This window comes from Ursus arctos, unplaced genomic scaffold (assembly GCF_023065955.2).
Source record: "Ursus arctos isolate Adak ecotype North America unplaced genomic scaffold, UrsArc2.0 scaffold_36, whole genome shotgun sequence".
In the NCBI taxonomy this organism is placed as follows: domain Eukaryota; kingdom Metazoa; phylum Chordata; class Mammalia; order Carnivora; family Ursidae; genus Ursus; species Ursus arctos.
Window position 1 is genome coordinate 7,290,970 of NW_026623050.1, and position 15,664 is coordinate 7,306,633.

General features: G+C 38.7%; 1 protein-coding gene across 5 annotated transcripts in view; it reads right to left on the minus strand.

The window, feature by feature from the left end:
• Positions 1–865: 865 nt before the first annotated feature.
• EXD1 (exonuclease 3'-5' domain containing 1) overlaps positions 866–15,664 on the minus strand; it is a 29,787-nt gene continuing 14,988 nt past the window's right edge. For all 5 annotated transcript variants that reach the window (XM_044377507.3, XM_026479983.4, XM_044377506.3 and 2 more), the window contains 6 exons: positions 14,879–14,965; positions 12,108–12,212; positions 11,947–12,027; positions 8,482–8,625; positions 7,623–7,814; positions 866–2,648 (listed from right to left, as the gene is read on the minus strand). In XM_044377507.3, the coding sequence (XP_044233442.2) occupies positions 1,989–2,648; positions 7,623–7,814; positions 8,482–8,625; positions 11,947–12,027; positions 12,108–12,212; positions 14,879–14,965 (1,269 nt within the window). In that variant the 3' untranslated portion in view covers positions 866–1,988. The remainder of the gene's footprint in view (positions 2,649–7,622; positions 7,815–8,481; positions 8,626–11,946; positions 12,028–12,107; positions 12,213–14,878; positions 14,966–15,664) is intronic.

The window sequence follows — 15,664 nt, forward strand, 5'->3', positions numbered from 1 at the left end:
GCCACCCAGTCACCCCAGTTCTTCTCAAATATAGCCAAACATACCTAGTGAAACAAGAATTCTTTTTTTTTTTTTAATATGAAGAATATTTTGTTTTTCTTTGTAGCCTTTATGTGTATATGTTGTGTGTGGTAATTTAATGGTTCTATAGGAAGTTAACTCAGTTCTAGGAATTTTACAAGAATTCATGCTCTTTCCAGAGTAAACCTAGATTAACCACATTCTGGGCTCAACCTGAAGATGTATTCACCCAAGATGAACCAGAAACCACCCTGGCCCCAACTGACCTTTTATTTATTATTTATTTATTTATTTATTTTTAAAACAAGTTTTTTTTTTTTTTTTTTTTTTAGATTTTTATTTATTTATTTGACAGAGACAGGCAGCGAGAGCGGGAACACAAGCGGGGGAGTGGGAGAGGAAGAAGCAGGCTCCTAGGGGAGGAGCCTAATGTGGGGCTTGATCCCAGAACGCTGGGATCACGCCCTGAGCCGAAGGCAGACGCTTAATGACTGCGCCACCCAGGTGCCCCCCAAGTGACCTTTTAAACTAAGGACAAAGTGAGACAACCACAACTGCAGGGATGAGCTGACTGTTCTTGGACCTGCCTTCATCTTTAGTTTAGACTAGATCTGCATTCTGAAGTTTGGAAGGGCACGGCTATTTTTTCAGTGGCACTCAGAATTGGCGAGTGCAGACAAGGTTGTTCCTAATTGTAGGTTGTCCCAAAATTTCCCATAAGCACAATAAATAATACAGTCCTGTATGAGAGTCAACTTACAGATTTTTAGACTGGACTCTAGACCCAGAAATCCAGACATATTCCAACTTATTCCTACTGTGACCCAATGAAGAGAAGAGATAATCCAATGGCACAACAGGTTTATTGGTCATTATACACAAAAGAATGCGAGCAACTTGCAAGTATTCAATATAAAAAGGGCTCAGTACAAGCTGACTTCCTTTCACCCTAAGAAAGTATATCAAACTGGGTCACCTGGCTGGCTCAGTCAGTAGAGAATGCGACTCTTGATCTCAGGGTCGTAACTTCAAGCCCCACACTGGGAGTGGAGCCTACATAAAAAATTTTTTTTAATTTTATTTTTTATTTATTTTTTTAAATTTTAAACAAAAAAGGAAAGTATACCAACTCCAGGAAAATAGAGTGGAATCAAACTTTAATTTACATAACAGACGTACTCAAAAGAAGTCTTTTCTTTGTTACAAAAATGGACAAAACCTCCTAAAAGTAAATGGAATTAAAAGAAATGAAAACTGGGATACTGATTCCTGTAATAACATTAACTAGTTGTTTGTCTATGACATAAGACAGACAAAACATAAAAATTCAGAACTAAAGTCAGTATTTTTTTTCAGCTTTTTTGAGGTATAATTGACAAATTAGAGTATTTTTAAAAAGAAAAAAGTACCGGTAAAGTTATCAGGCACCAATTTTTTTAACTTCTTGATACAACTTTTACCAACCCCCTTCAAACCAAAAAACACAACAAAAGTTTAAAAGTAGGGGTGCCTGGCTGGCTCAGTTGGTAGAGCATGCAACTCTTGAACTTGGTATTGTGAGTTTGAGCCCACTTTGGGCATAGAGCTTACATTAACCAAAAAAAAAAAAAAAAAAAAAGTTCAAAAGTATAGATTCTTCCAGATACTAAGCCCAAGATTTTTTCCTTCCTCAAATCCTCTAAACCCAAATTATGAGAAATCATTCACTCTGACCACTGGGAACATTTCTGCACAGTGACATAATCAAAACATTTACTTCTTCCATTATTTAACGTATTCCTTCCCTCCTAATCAAATTCTAGGCATGTAGGAGTAAGCAAGAGCCTATAATTTTTCGCTGAAGCCTTCCTTCCTTTGTGATTGAGGCAAAACTAAATTTACAACATGACAAACTTAAGCACTGACGAAGGCCCTATTGGTAGAGGAAATGAGCCACCTTCACCATCTCAAGAATAAACTGCACATCTCTAAGATAAATTTGGAGAAGTATTTATCCAAGAATCAGTTTTCTCCAAGGCTGGACAAGGAGGAAGTGTGGGAAGCACAGCTTTTCTAAAAGGATGAAAGGTGTCACTTGGAGACACTCCGGTTTCCGGAGGAAGGGAAGGAGACACTGAAACATCTCGTTTTGTGCATTTTAGATTTTCCTTGTTTTCCACCGTCAGTAATTGTTCTATCTCCTCTTTCAAAGATAAACTTGTCTGAAACTCCTGTTTGGGTATCTTACCATGTTCTTCTTGAATTATTATCCTCTGGTCCTCTAGCCTCTGTGACTCAGGGCAAATGAGCTTGTTGATACAACCCTCACTGCTTTCTTCCTTCACGGGAGGTAGACGTTGAGGTTCTGCGGGAGTCTGTTCAATTTTAGATTCCTCCTTCAGCAAATTTACGTCCTGATGAGATGTGAAACTTGCAGTTTCATCTAGCATAGAGTTTTTACAAAGTAAGGAAACCCCTACTTGCCCCTCTTTCCCTGCTGTCTCTGTCACTGATTTCTTTGGATGGACCACTGTCCTTATTAGGAGTCCCCGTGCATTCACCCTATATTCTTTTGCAGCTCTCTCTCTGCGCTGCTTCTGGAAGTCCTTGAGTTGAAGCAGTTCTTCTGGAAGCTCCATACATGTAGGCTAAGAAAAGAACAGGAAAATAAGTCTGCTGTAACTAAACTTCTGAATATGGTCCTTAAGACCGCTTCTACACTTCCCAGTATCTGGCAAGTGAGGATCACTTCAAACGTGTTCTTACGGCTCCCTCTAGCGTATTCAACTACGGTAGTACTATTTTTGATTAAGTTAAATATTTTGAATCCGCAGTTTATGTGTGTGTGTTGTGCACTGTGTGTTATGCATGTGTGTGTGCATGTGTAAAGATTAACAATGAAAAGTAAGTGTCCCTTCCAACCTGTTCCCAGTTGCCTTAGCGAGTGCATCTTCTAGAAAGCAGTTTTTTTTTTTTTTAAAGATTTTATGTATTTATTCGACAGAGATAGAGACAGCCAGTGAGAGAGGGATCACAAGCAGGGGGAGTGGGAGAGGAAGAAGCAGGCTCATAGCGGAGGAGCCTGATGTGGGGCTTGATCCCATAATGCCAGGATCACGCCCTGAGCCGAAGGCAGACGCCTAACCGCTGTGCCACCCAGGCGCCCCTAGAAAGCAGTTTCTTGCATAGCCTCCCATGTTTGTGTATATAGATCCGTTACTAAGAGTTTATCTTTTCATTGCTTTGCGTTTTTCAATTTTAGTTTTCCCCCAACCTTTTGTTTTGAAAACTCTTTCTAAAATTTATTTTATGCAAATGGTATCATAGTATTATATATTTTTCTGCATCTTGATTTTTTAAGCTAAAAAATTTGTCTTGGAGATTTTTCCCTATTAGCATTTTTAAGGGCTGTATGGATATGCCATAATTTATTTAACTAAACCCATATGGATGGATATTTGGTTGTTTCCAGTATTCTGTCATTACATAAATGCTACAGTAAAGTTTATATTAAGAAAATGTCCTCTTTGTTATATAAGGCAAATAATTTTTCCCAGGTTGCTTGCCTTTTGACTTTCATCGCAGTATTTTCTTTTTTTTTTTTAAAGATTTTATTTATTTATTGGACAGAGAGAGACACAGTGAGAGAGGGAACACCAGCACGTGGAGTGGGAGAGGGGGAAGCAGGCTCCCCGCTGAGCAGGGAGCCTGATGTGGGGCTCAATTTCAGGACCCTGGGATCATGACCTGAGCCAAAGGTAGACGCTTAACGACTGAGCCACCCAGGCGCCCCTCATCACAGTATTTTCACCACAGAAAAACTTTAAAGTCAAATATATTAAGGGGGGGGTAATCAGAAGGGGGAATGAAACATGAGAGACTATGGACTATGAGAAACAAACTGAGGGCTACAGAGGGGAGGGGGGTGGGGGAATGGGATAGACCGGTGATGGGTAGTAAGGAGGGCACGTATTGCATGGTGCACTGGGTGTTATACACAACTAATGAATCATCGAGCCTTACATCGAAAACCGGGGATGTACTGTATGGTGACTAACATAATATAATAAAAAATCATTATTAAAATAAAAAAAAAATAAAGTCAAATATATTAATCTCCTATGAGTTCAGAGTATTTTTGCATTGCATAGAAAGGCATTCCCTCACACACCTGAATAGCAAAAAAGCAAATGATAATCCAATTTAAAAATGAGCAAAGGACCTGAATAGACATTTTTCCAAAGAAGACATTAAAATGGCCAATAGGTATATGAAGAGGTATTTGACATCACTAATCATCAGGGAATGCAAACCCCAAACACAGGAGTTATCCCTTCACACCTGTTAGGATGGCTATTGTCAAAAAGATGGCAAAAATGTGGAGAAAAGGAAACCCTTATTCATGGTCGGTGGGAATAGAAACTGGTACAGTTACTATGAAAAATAGTATGGAAGTTCCTAAGAAAATTAGAAATAGAACTACTATGCAGTCCAGCAATTCCACATCTAGGTATATATACAAAGGAAATAAAATCACTATCTTTAAGAAATATCTGCATTCCCTTTACACTGTAGCATTACTCACAATAGCCAACATATAGAAACAACCTGTTTACATCAATGGATGAATGGATTAAAAAAAGATGTAAGATACACACACACACACACACACACACACACACACACACACTGGACTATTATTTAGCCTTAAAAAAAGAAAATCCTGCCATTTGTGACATGGATGTACTAAAAGGGCATTATGCTAAGTGAAATAAACCAGACAGAGAAAGACAAATACTGTATGGTATCACTTATATGTGGAATCTTTAAAAAAAAAAAAAAAAAGCTGATTTCATAGGAACAGTACAGAAGGGAGGTTGCCAGCAGCTGGGGGGAAGGGAAAAGAGGGAGATGTAGGTCAAAGGGTACAAACTTTCAATTACAAGAAAAATAAACTGTAAAAAAATAAATTCTGAGGATCTAATGTATTGCATGTTTACTATAATAATTTGGTTTGTATACTTGAAAGTTGCTAAGAGCAGATCTTTAGCATTTTCACCACAGAGTTAATTATGTGAGATGATGGACACATTAATTATCTTAGTCTTGATAATCATTCCACGATGTATATGTCTATCAAATCATCACAACGTACACTAACTATATACAATTATTTTTGTCAATTATTCTTCAATGAATTTGGGGGGGGAGAAAAGCATTCCTTACTGTGAAACAATTTTGTTTTTACTAATAATTTTATAATCCCATTGTTTACATAAATACTTGATCTGAGGAATTTATTTTGGTAATCTCGCTCTGACTCTCCTCCCATCCAATGGTTAGTCAATTACCTAAAGCCATTTATTGATTATTTTTTTCTCATTAACTGGAAATTCTACCTTTATCCCAACGATACTGGGAAATATTTTCTTTTAAAGATTTTATTTATTTATTTCAGAGAGAGAGAGCAGGTGAGAGCACAGCGGGGTGGGGGGGTACGGCAGGCAGAGGGAGAGGAAGAAGCAGACTCCCTGGTGAGCAGGAAACCCAATGCTCCATCCCAGGACCCTGGGATCATGACCTGAGCTGAAGGCAGATGCTTAACTGATTGAGGCACTCAGGCGCCCCCATACTGGCAGATATATATTGGATCTATTGCTGGGTTCTCTACTATGTTCCACTGAACCGCCTACACATGTACCAGTCACAAACTGTTGGTTTTTTTTTAACTAATCTCTGCATCCAACATGGGCCTCAAACTTACAACCCCAAGATCAAGAGATTCATGCTCTATCAACTGAGCCATCCAGGTGCCCCACAAATGATTTTTATTTGATGTAGACTTATATGACTTAATATCTGACAGGACTATTCCTCTTTATATGTATTTATCTTTATAAACACTATAATCACAGTTTGCCAAAATAATGCTGGTGTTAGTATTTTTCTTGGAATAGAGGTGAATTCAAAAGTTAATTTAGGAGTAATGGATAGCTAAAAATGCTTAGTGTTCCCATTCACTTAAGTCTGCTTTTATGCCATTCAGTAATATTTTAATGTTTTCTTTATATTTCACGTTTCTTGTAAGATTTATTTCTAGGAAATCTATCATTTTGTTACAATTAAAAATGGATGTTGTCTCCCATTGTATTTTCTTGCTGTGTATATGGATGCAAGAAAACTATCAATTTTCATGTTATATTTGTACACATTTTACCAAATTGTTCTTTTGTTTGTAGTAATCTTCTTCCATTGATTTTCTACAGTTTTCAGTTGTATCATAGGCAAGTCAGAGTTCTGATTCCTCCTATTCATTTTTTATAGTTTGTCTTTTTTTTTCTTCAAATTTCATGGGCTAATAGCTTCAAAAAATGTTAAAGTGGTGGTGGTAGTCACAATTTTTGTATTTTCTTAATACTAATGGGAATGCTTTTAGTGTTCCCAAACATTAGGTAGACTTCTTGCTTGATGTATGTTCTATCATTACTCCAACCTTAATCAGTAAATGTATATAGGATATACATACATGCAAACATCTTGCTCCCAAACTCCATCTCCACACTGCTTCTAGAGAATCCAAACTGCTTCACTTGATATACGTTTTATCATTATTCCAACTTTAATCAGTAATGTATATAGGATATTATCACATTTTCTCAGCATTAAACAGTGAGAGCAAAATACAAAAAGCTATAAAACTCCTTGGTTTCACAATGATAAAGACATTTAAATTCTCCGATTGAACAAAGTATGCAAGGATTTTTATGTTGCTATTTTTTTTTAACAGTCAGAGCAAAATACAGAAAGGTTACATTTTTTTTCAGCATATATGAGATAATCATAAGACTTTCTTTGTTCTAGGAAAATGGAGAATTTCCTAACTGTACCAGGCTTGCAAGTAGAAATCAGCAACACATAAAAAGAGAAGTATAATATATCTAAGTAGGAATCATATAAAAAATGCTATTTTTTTAATTTAGGATTTTGCTTTAGTATTCCTAAGTAAGAACGAACGGCTAATAGCGGCAATAGCAGCAGACTGCAACCTTGTTTGTTTTTTTCAAGTGATTTTACCTTTAAGCAATCTCTACACCCAACATGGGGCTCAAACTCATGACCCTAAGATCAAGAGTCACACGCTCCACTGACTGAGTCAGCCAGGTGCCCCCAGACGGCAACCTTTTTATGTAAAGGGCCAAACAGTAACTATTTTAGCCACAAATGGTCTCTGTTGCATTTATTTTTTTTTTAAACAATCCTTTAAAACCATAAAAAGCATTCTTACCTTGTGAGCTGTACAAAAGCAGGCTGTGGGCCAGATGTGGCCTTCGGGCAATAGTTTGCCAGCTCCGGGTCTATAGTTCTGTTATGTTGTGCTGGCTTCTTACAAATTAGTAATGAAATCTTAAATTTATCCATTCTTTGACAGAATATAACTTTATACTGCGCAAAAGTACTCAAGAAGACGAATGAAACTCAAGCTATAGCCCCTTCAAATATTTATTACCAAGTCAGCCTTGTGATTTGCTGTAGCTGTGAAGAAGGGGCATCACTGTGCCCTCCATGAGGAATGGCGCAGGAATGGAAGTCCTAAACACACAGTCACAGACAGCCGCACCTACCTCTATGCCTCCCAGGCGATCTGCAGACCCTTCTCGGTAGGTGTTTAGGTACCCGTCCACAAGGGTGGTTAGATCAGACATCATCTCATCCAGGAGCACCAAACGAAGGGGTAGTAGGTAGGTAGCTTCCAGGGCCAAAATTTTCAGTAAGGAGGGTGAAAGAGGTCGTGTGAACCACACTTCTGGATTTTCCTAGAAATACCAAAACAATTTTCTCTGAATAATAAGGAAAACTTTAAAGGTAACTGTTCATCTAAGGATTGCTTAACTTGAAACACTATTGCCGTCATTTTCTCCAACGATAGTATATTTCTGAAAATACACACACACACCCCTTATGTATGTATACAGTAAATGTGTCTATGTGAGAGGGAAAAGATGGGGTGACAGGGAGGAAGGGAGGGAAAGGGAGAGAGAAAGATCAATCCATTGATCAATCGATCAGGGCTTCTCATTCAAAACTGAAGACAGTAGACTTGATTATAGGACCAAAACTGTAACCAATATGGTCATGACCTAAGTGTGCAGGTGAGGCTATTAGGAGCTAAGGAAAATTTATCTTACTTTGGGAGAAATAATTGGGATGGTTTTTCTTCTACCACCTTAATCAACATTCCCAACAAAAACCTCCCCTGGAGGACTGTAACTTTATTTCAGAGTACTTTCTGATAACCAACAAATCTAAATCCTGGCTTTTATCCACTTGAAATCACAAACTTCCCACTTGAAACAGCTAAAATTTTGGCAATGCTCATATGCTTACGAAGCAGCTGTCATTTGTCTATATAATATGCTTATGATCCCGCTCTCAAAACCCTGGGAAAAATTAATGTCATATGGGACATGCTTTAATACTCACCTGAATTAATTTTTGTCTTTCTTCCAGAAAGGAGAGATATTTAGGGGCTACCTTAAGATGTCTGATTAAACTCTCCTGTAAAGAACTGATGCAGTTTGGAAGAAAGCCACCTGTTTCCATGGAAAATTGAAGGACATCTGCTACCTGTGGCATACAAAACAAAACAAAACAAAACAGAAGCCTGTCTATAGAATATACACAAAGGTATCTCATGGCAGAAATAGCAGAAATATATTTAGAAAAATGTATTTAAATACCATTTTCCCCAAGGACCCACATGATAGAAAATGCCATTCGGAAAAATTGTTCAGTCAACTAATTCTGAAAAATTAGGGAAGAAAAAAAAAAAGGATCACCCAACTCTAATGTATCCTTGGCTAGTTTCTTTTCCATCCCTTTTGTTTGCCTGCCTTATGGTTATCTAGTACTCCTTGGTGCCTTAGGCAATGGGGAAAGGAAGATAAATTTCAAGAATTATTTGTATTACTTATCAGAAACTCTGGCAAAGTTTAGGTAAGGAGAGCTAATACAATTAAGAATTGGAGGCGCACCAGGCTGGCCGAGTTGGTACAACATGCAACTCGATCTCAGGGTTGTGAGTTTGAGTCCATTGGGTGAAGAGATGACTTAAAAATAGTAAAATCTTGGGATGCCTGGGTGGCTCAGTTGGTTAAGTGTCTGCCTTTGGCTCAGGTCATGATCTCAGGGTCCTGGGATTGAGCCCTGTGTCAGGCTCCCTGATCAGTGGGGAGTCTGCTTCTCCATCTCCCTCTGTCCCTCGCCCTTGCTTGTGTACATGCTGTCTCTCTCTCTCAAATCAATATTTTTTAAAAATCTTTGAAAAAATTAAGAATTGGACTAATTCTTTATCTGTGTGTGGTAGGCTAAATAATGGCCCCCAGAGATGTCCACATCCTAATCCCTGGAACCCGTAAGTGTTATTTTATACGGCAAAACGGACTTTGCAGGAGTGATTAAGTTAAGGCTCTTGAGATAGGAAGATTTTCTTGAATTATCTGGGTAGGTCCTAAATGTAATAAGAGGGAGGCGAAGGGAGATTTGGCTACAGTCACTGGAAGCGATGGGGTGATGGAAGCAGAGACTGCAGCGTACGTTTTTGTTTTTGTATTTTAACAAACAAAGGAACGAACTGTTTATTTGAAAACAATCAGAATCAACTGATCATCTTTTCTAAAACTTAGAGACGTTTTTTTTAAAGGGATTCTTTCCCAGAAAAAAAATTATGTCATTCCCCAAATACGAATACAATTTTTTTCTTTCTTTCTTTCTTGCATACACACTCACACTTCTTTATGCCAATATCATAGTACTATTAAAAGACAAATGTGCTGTCACAACACTTCAGCTTCAGGGCAATCGGTGGGCAGTCCTCCCTTATTGGGACCAATAAAAAGGTTTCAATAAAAAAGCTGGTACTCTAGAAAACGTTCATGCCAACAACACTGCTCACTTCCACGCAAAACTCGAAGTTCTCCAGACTTCTTGATTCCTTTAGCTCTCAATAACCGCTCCTTCCTAACCTTCTACCCCCACCCCACTGCCACGGAGCAAACGCCAACAAGCTCGTAAGCACTCAGGAGAAATTTAAAATGCTTTTCTCATTTCTCTGTTTTGCCAAAACAAAACTAAAATAAAATAGAGTTCTATATACTTATATAGCTATATATCTCCCTCTAGTTGCTGGCCAGAGCCAAATGTCACTGGGTTTATGTTTTCTCGGTCCAGCCCACCGAGTGACTACCGATTTGTGACTGCAAGCAGTGGTGCATTTTGAAGATGGCAGGAGTCACAGCCAAAGAATACAGGTGACAGCTGAAAAGGCAGAAAAACAGACTTCTCTTAGAGCCTCCAAAAGAAACCAGCCCTGTTGACACTTTGATGTTAGTTCAGTGAAAATGATTTCAGAGTGCTGACCTCCAGAACTAAGAGAATAAATTTATGTTGATTTAAGCTACTAAATTTGTGGTGACTTGTTACAACAGCAATAGGAAAGCGAATACACTGTGTTAAAGGGGGAAAAATTAGAAAAATTCTGAATTCTTTCTTCTTGTACTATGGAAATCTGAAAAGTAAATATGGAAAGATGTGCCAATGTGTTCATATGGGGTCTAATGAAGAAGCCTAATGGCCTCAGGGGAACAGTGAGCAATTCTCTTACATTTGGGAGTAAGCTAGAAATTATCTCTATATAGTGAAAGATCCTGAAAGGCCCAAGGAACATGTCAACAAGAGAAGTGGCATAAAGTTCATTATGGGAAGATACATAAAGAGCAAACTTGAACCATATTTAATAACATAAAGTTGAGCATTTAGGAATTTTTGCTCAAAAGTATTGGCTAGAGGTATAGAGATTACTTAAAATAATAATAATAATAAATAACCAGCTAACTCATTATTTTAACCCCTCTCCAAAGGCTCTAGACTTATGTATTCAACATGTCCCCTCTGACTGGCATAAACCTAGAAGACTAGAAGAACATAAAGAAAACATAATGAAAGCTAGTGGTTTTACTATTCTCACAGCCAAACCAGAAACTCACATCAGCTCTAAGAGCTAGTTAGTATAGACTAAGGACTTCTCGTTTCTCTAGGATTCTTTAGGGCAGAGAAAAATCACACATAATCAGACTATTTTGGCCCAGAATAGGCTTTTGGGGTATGTTTAAGATAACCTGCACCTCTGAGGTAGATAGTAACTAGGTATTAGTCTTAACTGATACACATGACCTTAAGGCACAGATGTGACTATTCACCTCACCCTAAGTGTCTCATGTTGAACTTCTGAAAGACCCCCAAACTCTTCGAGTTCCTGAATGCTATAGAGTATGGAGCTTGCTTCTTCTTATTCTTCTTCTTTTTTTAATTTTGAGATTTTATTTATTTATTTTTTAAGTAAACTCTACATCCAACATGGGCCTCGAACTCACAACCCCAAGATCAAGAGTTGCGTGCTCTACTGACTAAGCCAGTCAGGTGCCCCAGAGCTTGCTTCTATATTTGACAAATTCTGGAGCAAAATGAGGGGGAAAAAATCCTCAATATTTTTTTAAAATATTTATTTATTTATTTATTTATTTATTTATTTATTTATTTGAGACAGAGAGAGAGCATATAAGCAGGGGGAGGGGCAGAGGGAGAGAGGTAAGCAGACTCCCCGGTGACACAGGGCTCCATCCTAGGACCCCAAGATCATGACCAGAGGCGAAATCAAGACTCAGATGCTCAACCAACCGAGCCATCCAGGCACCCTTTAAATATTTTTACATAACTTTTCTGTAGTGCTTTTATAGTTCACCAAATGGTCTCACCTCTCGTATAGACATCTTACATGAAGAAGAAGGCAGAAATGAGGCACACACACACAAAAAGACTCAATCACTCACCAGAAGAGACCTGTCTTCTAAAAGAGCTATATATGCTGGACTGAATCATGGTTTCCTGTACCTGTGTGTCGAAGACATTATTCAGCAAAATTCCATACTGATGAGAGAGGCAATCAGAAAGCCAACGACAGTCGTGGATAACCTAAGGAATCAGAAGAAAGACGGAGTAATTAGAACCTGGTTGCTAATCTCACTAGCAGGGGAATCAGCTTACACACTCACCTTCAAAATTCTCTTGTCTTCTAATACCATCTGAAGTCCATTGTTGAAAGCACGACTTCCCAGAAGGAAAATGTCAAATAAGTAAACTCGGCTATTTGTGGCCACCTACAATAGACCATCCAGACATACATATTATAGGGTAAAAAGGAACTAAGGAAGGGATCTGAGATCAAGAAAGGTATATGACAACACATTTCACATCCTCATTTTAAAGAAAACAATAGGCATTCAGTGATTCTTAGGGAAAACAAATTTAAGTTGACCTTAAATAAAGAAAAGAAACTATCGTTTGTGATCTTGAGAGAGAGAGAAAGAGAGAGAGAGGAAGCATGAGCAGGGGGAGGGGGAGAGGAGAGACAGAATCTCAAGCCGACTCCATGCCAGGTGCAGAGCCTGACGCTGGGCTCAATCCCACAACCCCAAGATCATGACCTGAGCTGAAATCAAGAGTCAAATGCTTAATCAACTGAGCCACCCAGGTGCCCCTCATTGTGATTTTTCAAAAGGGCAGAAAGAGACAAGCTGGTGGATTTAGCCTTTTGCTTTTTACAGTCCCAAATATAATGTTTTACATCTCACCCATGGCATTTTAATACTCCAAGGATTACAGATTTAAGAGGAATGAACAGCATTTCATTGTTAGTAACACAACATGCTATTTCTGAGTCTCATAATATGCATGGTTGTGTTAGGTGTTACATAAAATTACTCATAAGAGAAGATCCTTGCTTTCTAGCAGTTTTTTTTTTTTTAAGATTTTATTTATTTATTTGAAAAGGAGAAAGAGAGCATGAGCGGGTGGAGAGAGAGAAGCAGACTCCCCTGCTGAGAGGGAACCCAATACAGGGCTTGATCCTAGGACGCCGGTATCATGACGCAAGGCGAAGGCAGTTGCTAACCAACTGAGTCACCCAGGTGCCCCTCTCTAGCAGTTTTAAATAGGCAAGAAATAAACTGGCACAAATGGTAGGATGTGAGACACTACTTTTTAGATCAATTTTATATAATCATAAGAATCTTAGATTGTTTCTGATCATAAAGTTCACAAAGGCAGTACTATGGTTGGAGTCAGGGAATGAGGCAAAAAGAGATCCTAATAGGTCTAGAGAGCCAGCGACAGGGCAGTCTGATGTCATCTTTGTCATTTCAGGAGCTAAGCGTTGATACTGCTGCAATTGCCAAGCCTACCTGACACCCATTCTCAGAACTTTCATGTTGTTTGTGAGAACCGGACCCCTAATATAGTCACTCCTTGCTCTTTTTCTCTACCTCTTTAATTATAAAAACTGAATAGACACATTATAAAAGTTTGAAAAATAATTCTCTGCTAGACTGCAAACTCCGCGAGAGGGGAGATTATGCTGGATTCACCACTGTACATGCATCGACTAGAACAGAACCAAGCCCATGGATGGCTTAGACATTTCTTCAGCGAGCCAATGCATGCCATACGACTCTCCCTTCCTTTTTCATAAGCAAACAATGCAGATGGCTCTGATAATATGCATTCCAATCTATACCCTGCTTTTTTCCACTCGTAACTTCGCAAACATTTTCCTGCATTGCACTCGTCATCAAGTTTTGGCAGCTGCATAAGATCTATCGAAACTACAGTAATGTCTCTTATTGTTCACTACTTACATGGTTTCTGATTTTTCACCATAAAATGATGCCAAGATCACTAGGTTCTCACATGATTTTTTTCATATTTTGAATTATTTAGGGTAGATACCTTGATGAGGCCCTGAGAAGTGGGCACTCTGCCAATCCTAATAACATTTATTCTCTCAGTAGGTGGCGGTAGGTCCTGACTCAAAGAATAGAAGACATGGGTTGGGGATTCAGCCTGCTTTCTCGGCCCTCCTTAGAAACTGATGCTGCCGAGTTTGATCCAAAAGCAGCTGCCCAACCTATAGCTATTCGAGGCTCACTACAAGCTTTTGACACAATGGAGATCCTCACCTGACATCTCCCACGCCCAGGAAAATGAAAATGATGTGGCAGAATCCTGCTGTGGAGTGCTACCAACCAGAAGGAAAGATAAAAATTCTTCATGTAAAAAAAAAAATCTTCATATATATTTTTTAAGATTTTATTTTGGGGGCACCTGGTAGTCTGTAGAGTGTTCAACTCTTGATCTCGGGGCTGTGAGTTCAAGCCCCACGTTGGGTGTAGAGTTCACTTGAAAAAATTAAAGACTTTATTTTTAAATGATCTCTATATAACCCCAAGATCAAGAGCTGCACACTCCACTGACTGAGCTAGCTAGCCGCCCTTGAAATTCCTCATGTATCTAAGATGAGAGAAAAGAGCTGGGAAAGAAGACGTCAAGCAGAGCCTGTGAGACAGCAATGCTGATTATAAAAGTGAACCTACGAAGAGACAGAAGCTCTTTCCTTTTGAAAAGAATAAACTAAGTACTAGAGGAGTAAAGGACATTCTAAACAAATTAGAGGATAGTGACACTGAGGTGACATAAAGAGGACAAAAAACAATTTGCCAGGGAATCCACAATTATTTCTTTCTTTTTTTTTTTTTTTTTTAAGATTTTATTTATTTATTCGACAGAGATAGAGACAGCCAGCGAGAGAGGGAACACAAGCAGGGGGAGTGGGAGAGGAAGAAGCAGGCTCCCAGCCGAGGAGCCCGATGTGGGACTCGATCCCGAAACGCCAGGATCACGCCCTGAGCCGAAGGCAGACGCTTAACCGCAGTGCCACCCAGGCGCCCCTGCAATTATTTCAAGATAAAGAGTTGAAAGTATCTTTTACCTGAAGCCAACATAGTTTGCCATGACGACACACATTAGCACCTTCTGCTGCCACACTCAGCACCGTCTGCTTCTTGATGTGAAGCATCTAGGGAGAAACAGGGGAAAATGTCCAGATAATAAATGCTGTGATTACGACATCGTGAAAGGCACAAGTCAAATGGCTAGCAATTAACAAAGTGGATGTTTTAAACTTACACAATTTGACTAATCCAAAACACAAGTCAGCTTCTCTTTTTCACAGACACACACACACACACACACACACACACACGGCACACCGAATATTTCTAATTTCTTTTTCGTTTTTGCAAAATTGTAACACAACTGGAAAATAAATCATTCATATCATCATAAATGCTAACAGGAGTTGAAAACTCAGATACCTTGTGTTACCACTCATGCTACAGCAAAAGATTTCTGTCTTTATGACCATAGGAGGCAAAAAATAGATTATTGGTTGCCAAGGGCTGGGAGACTGGGGAGGCATGGAGGTGACGGCTATGAAGTATAGAGTTTCTTTTGTTGGTATCAAAAATACTCTAGGGGCACTGGTGGGCTCTGTCAGTACAGCATGTGACTCTTGATCTCAGGGCTGAGTTCAAGCTCCACGTTGGATGTAAAGATTACTTTAAAAAAAAAATCTTAAAAAAAAACAAAGAAAATGTTCTAAAATTCATTGTGATGGATGTACAACTCTGTGAATATGCTAAAATTCAGCGAGCTATACATTTTAAATTGCTGGATTTAATGGTATGTGAACTATATCTCACTTAAGTGGTTAGAG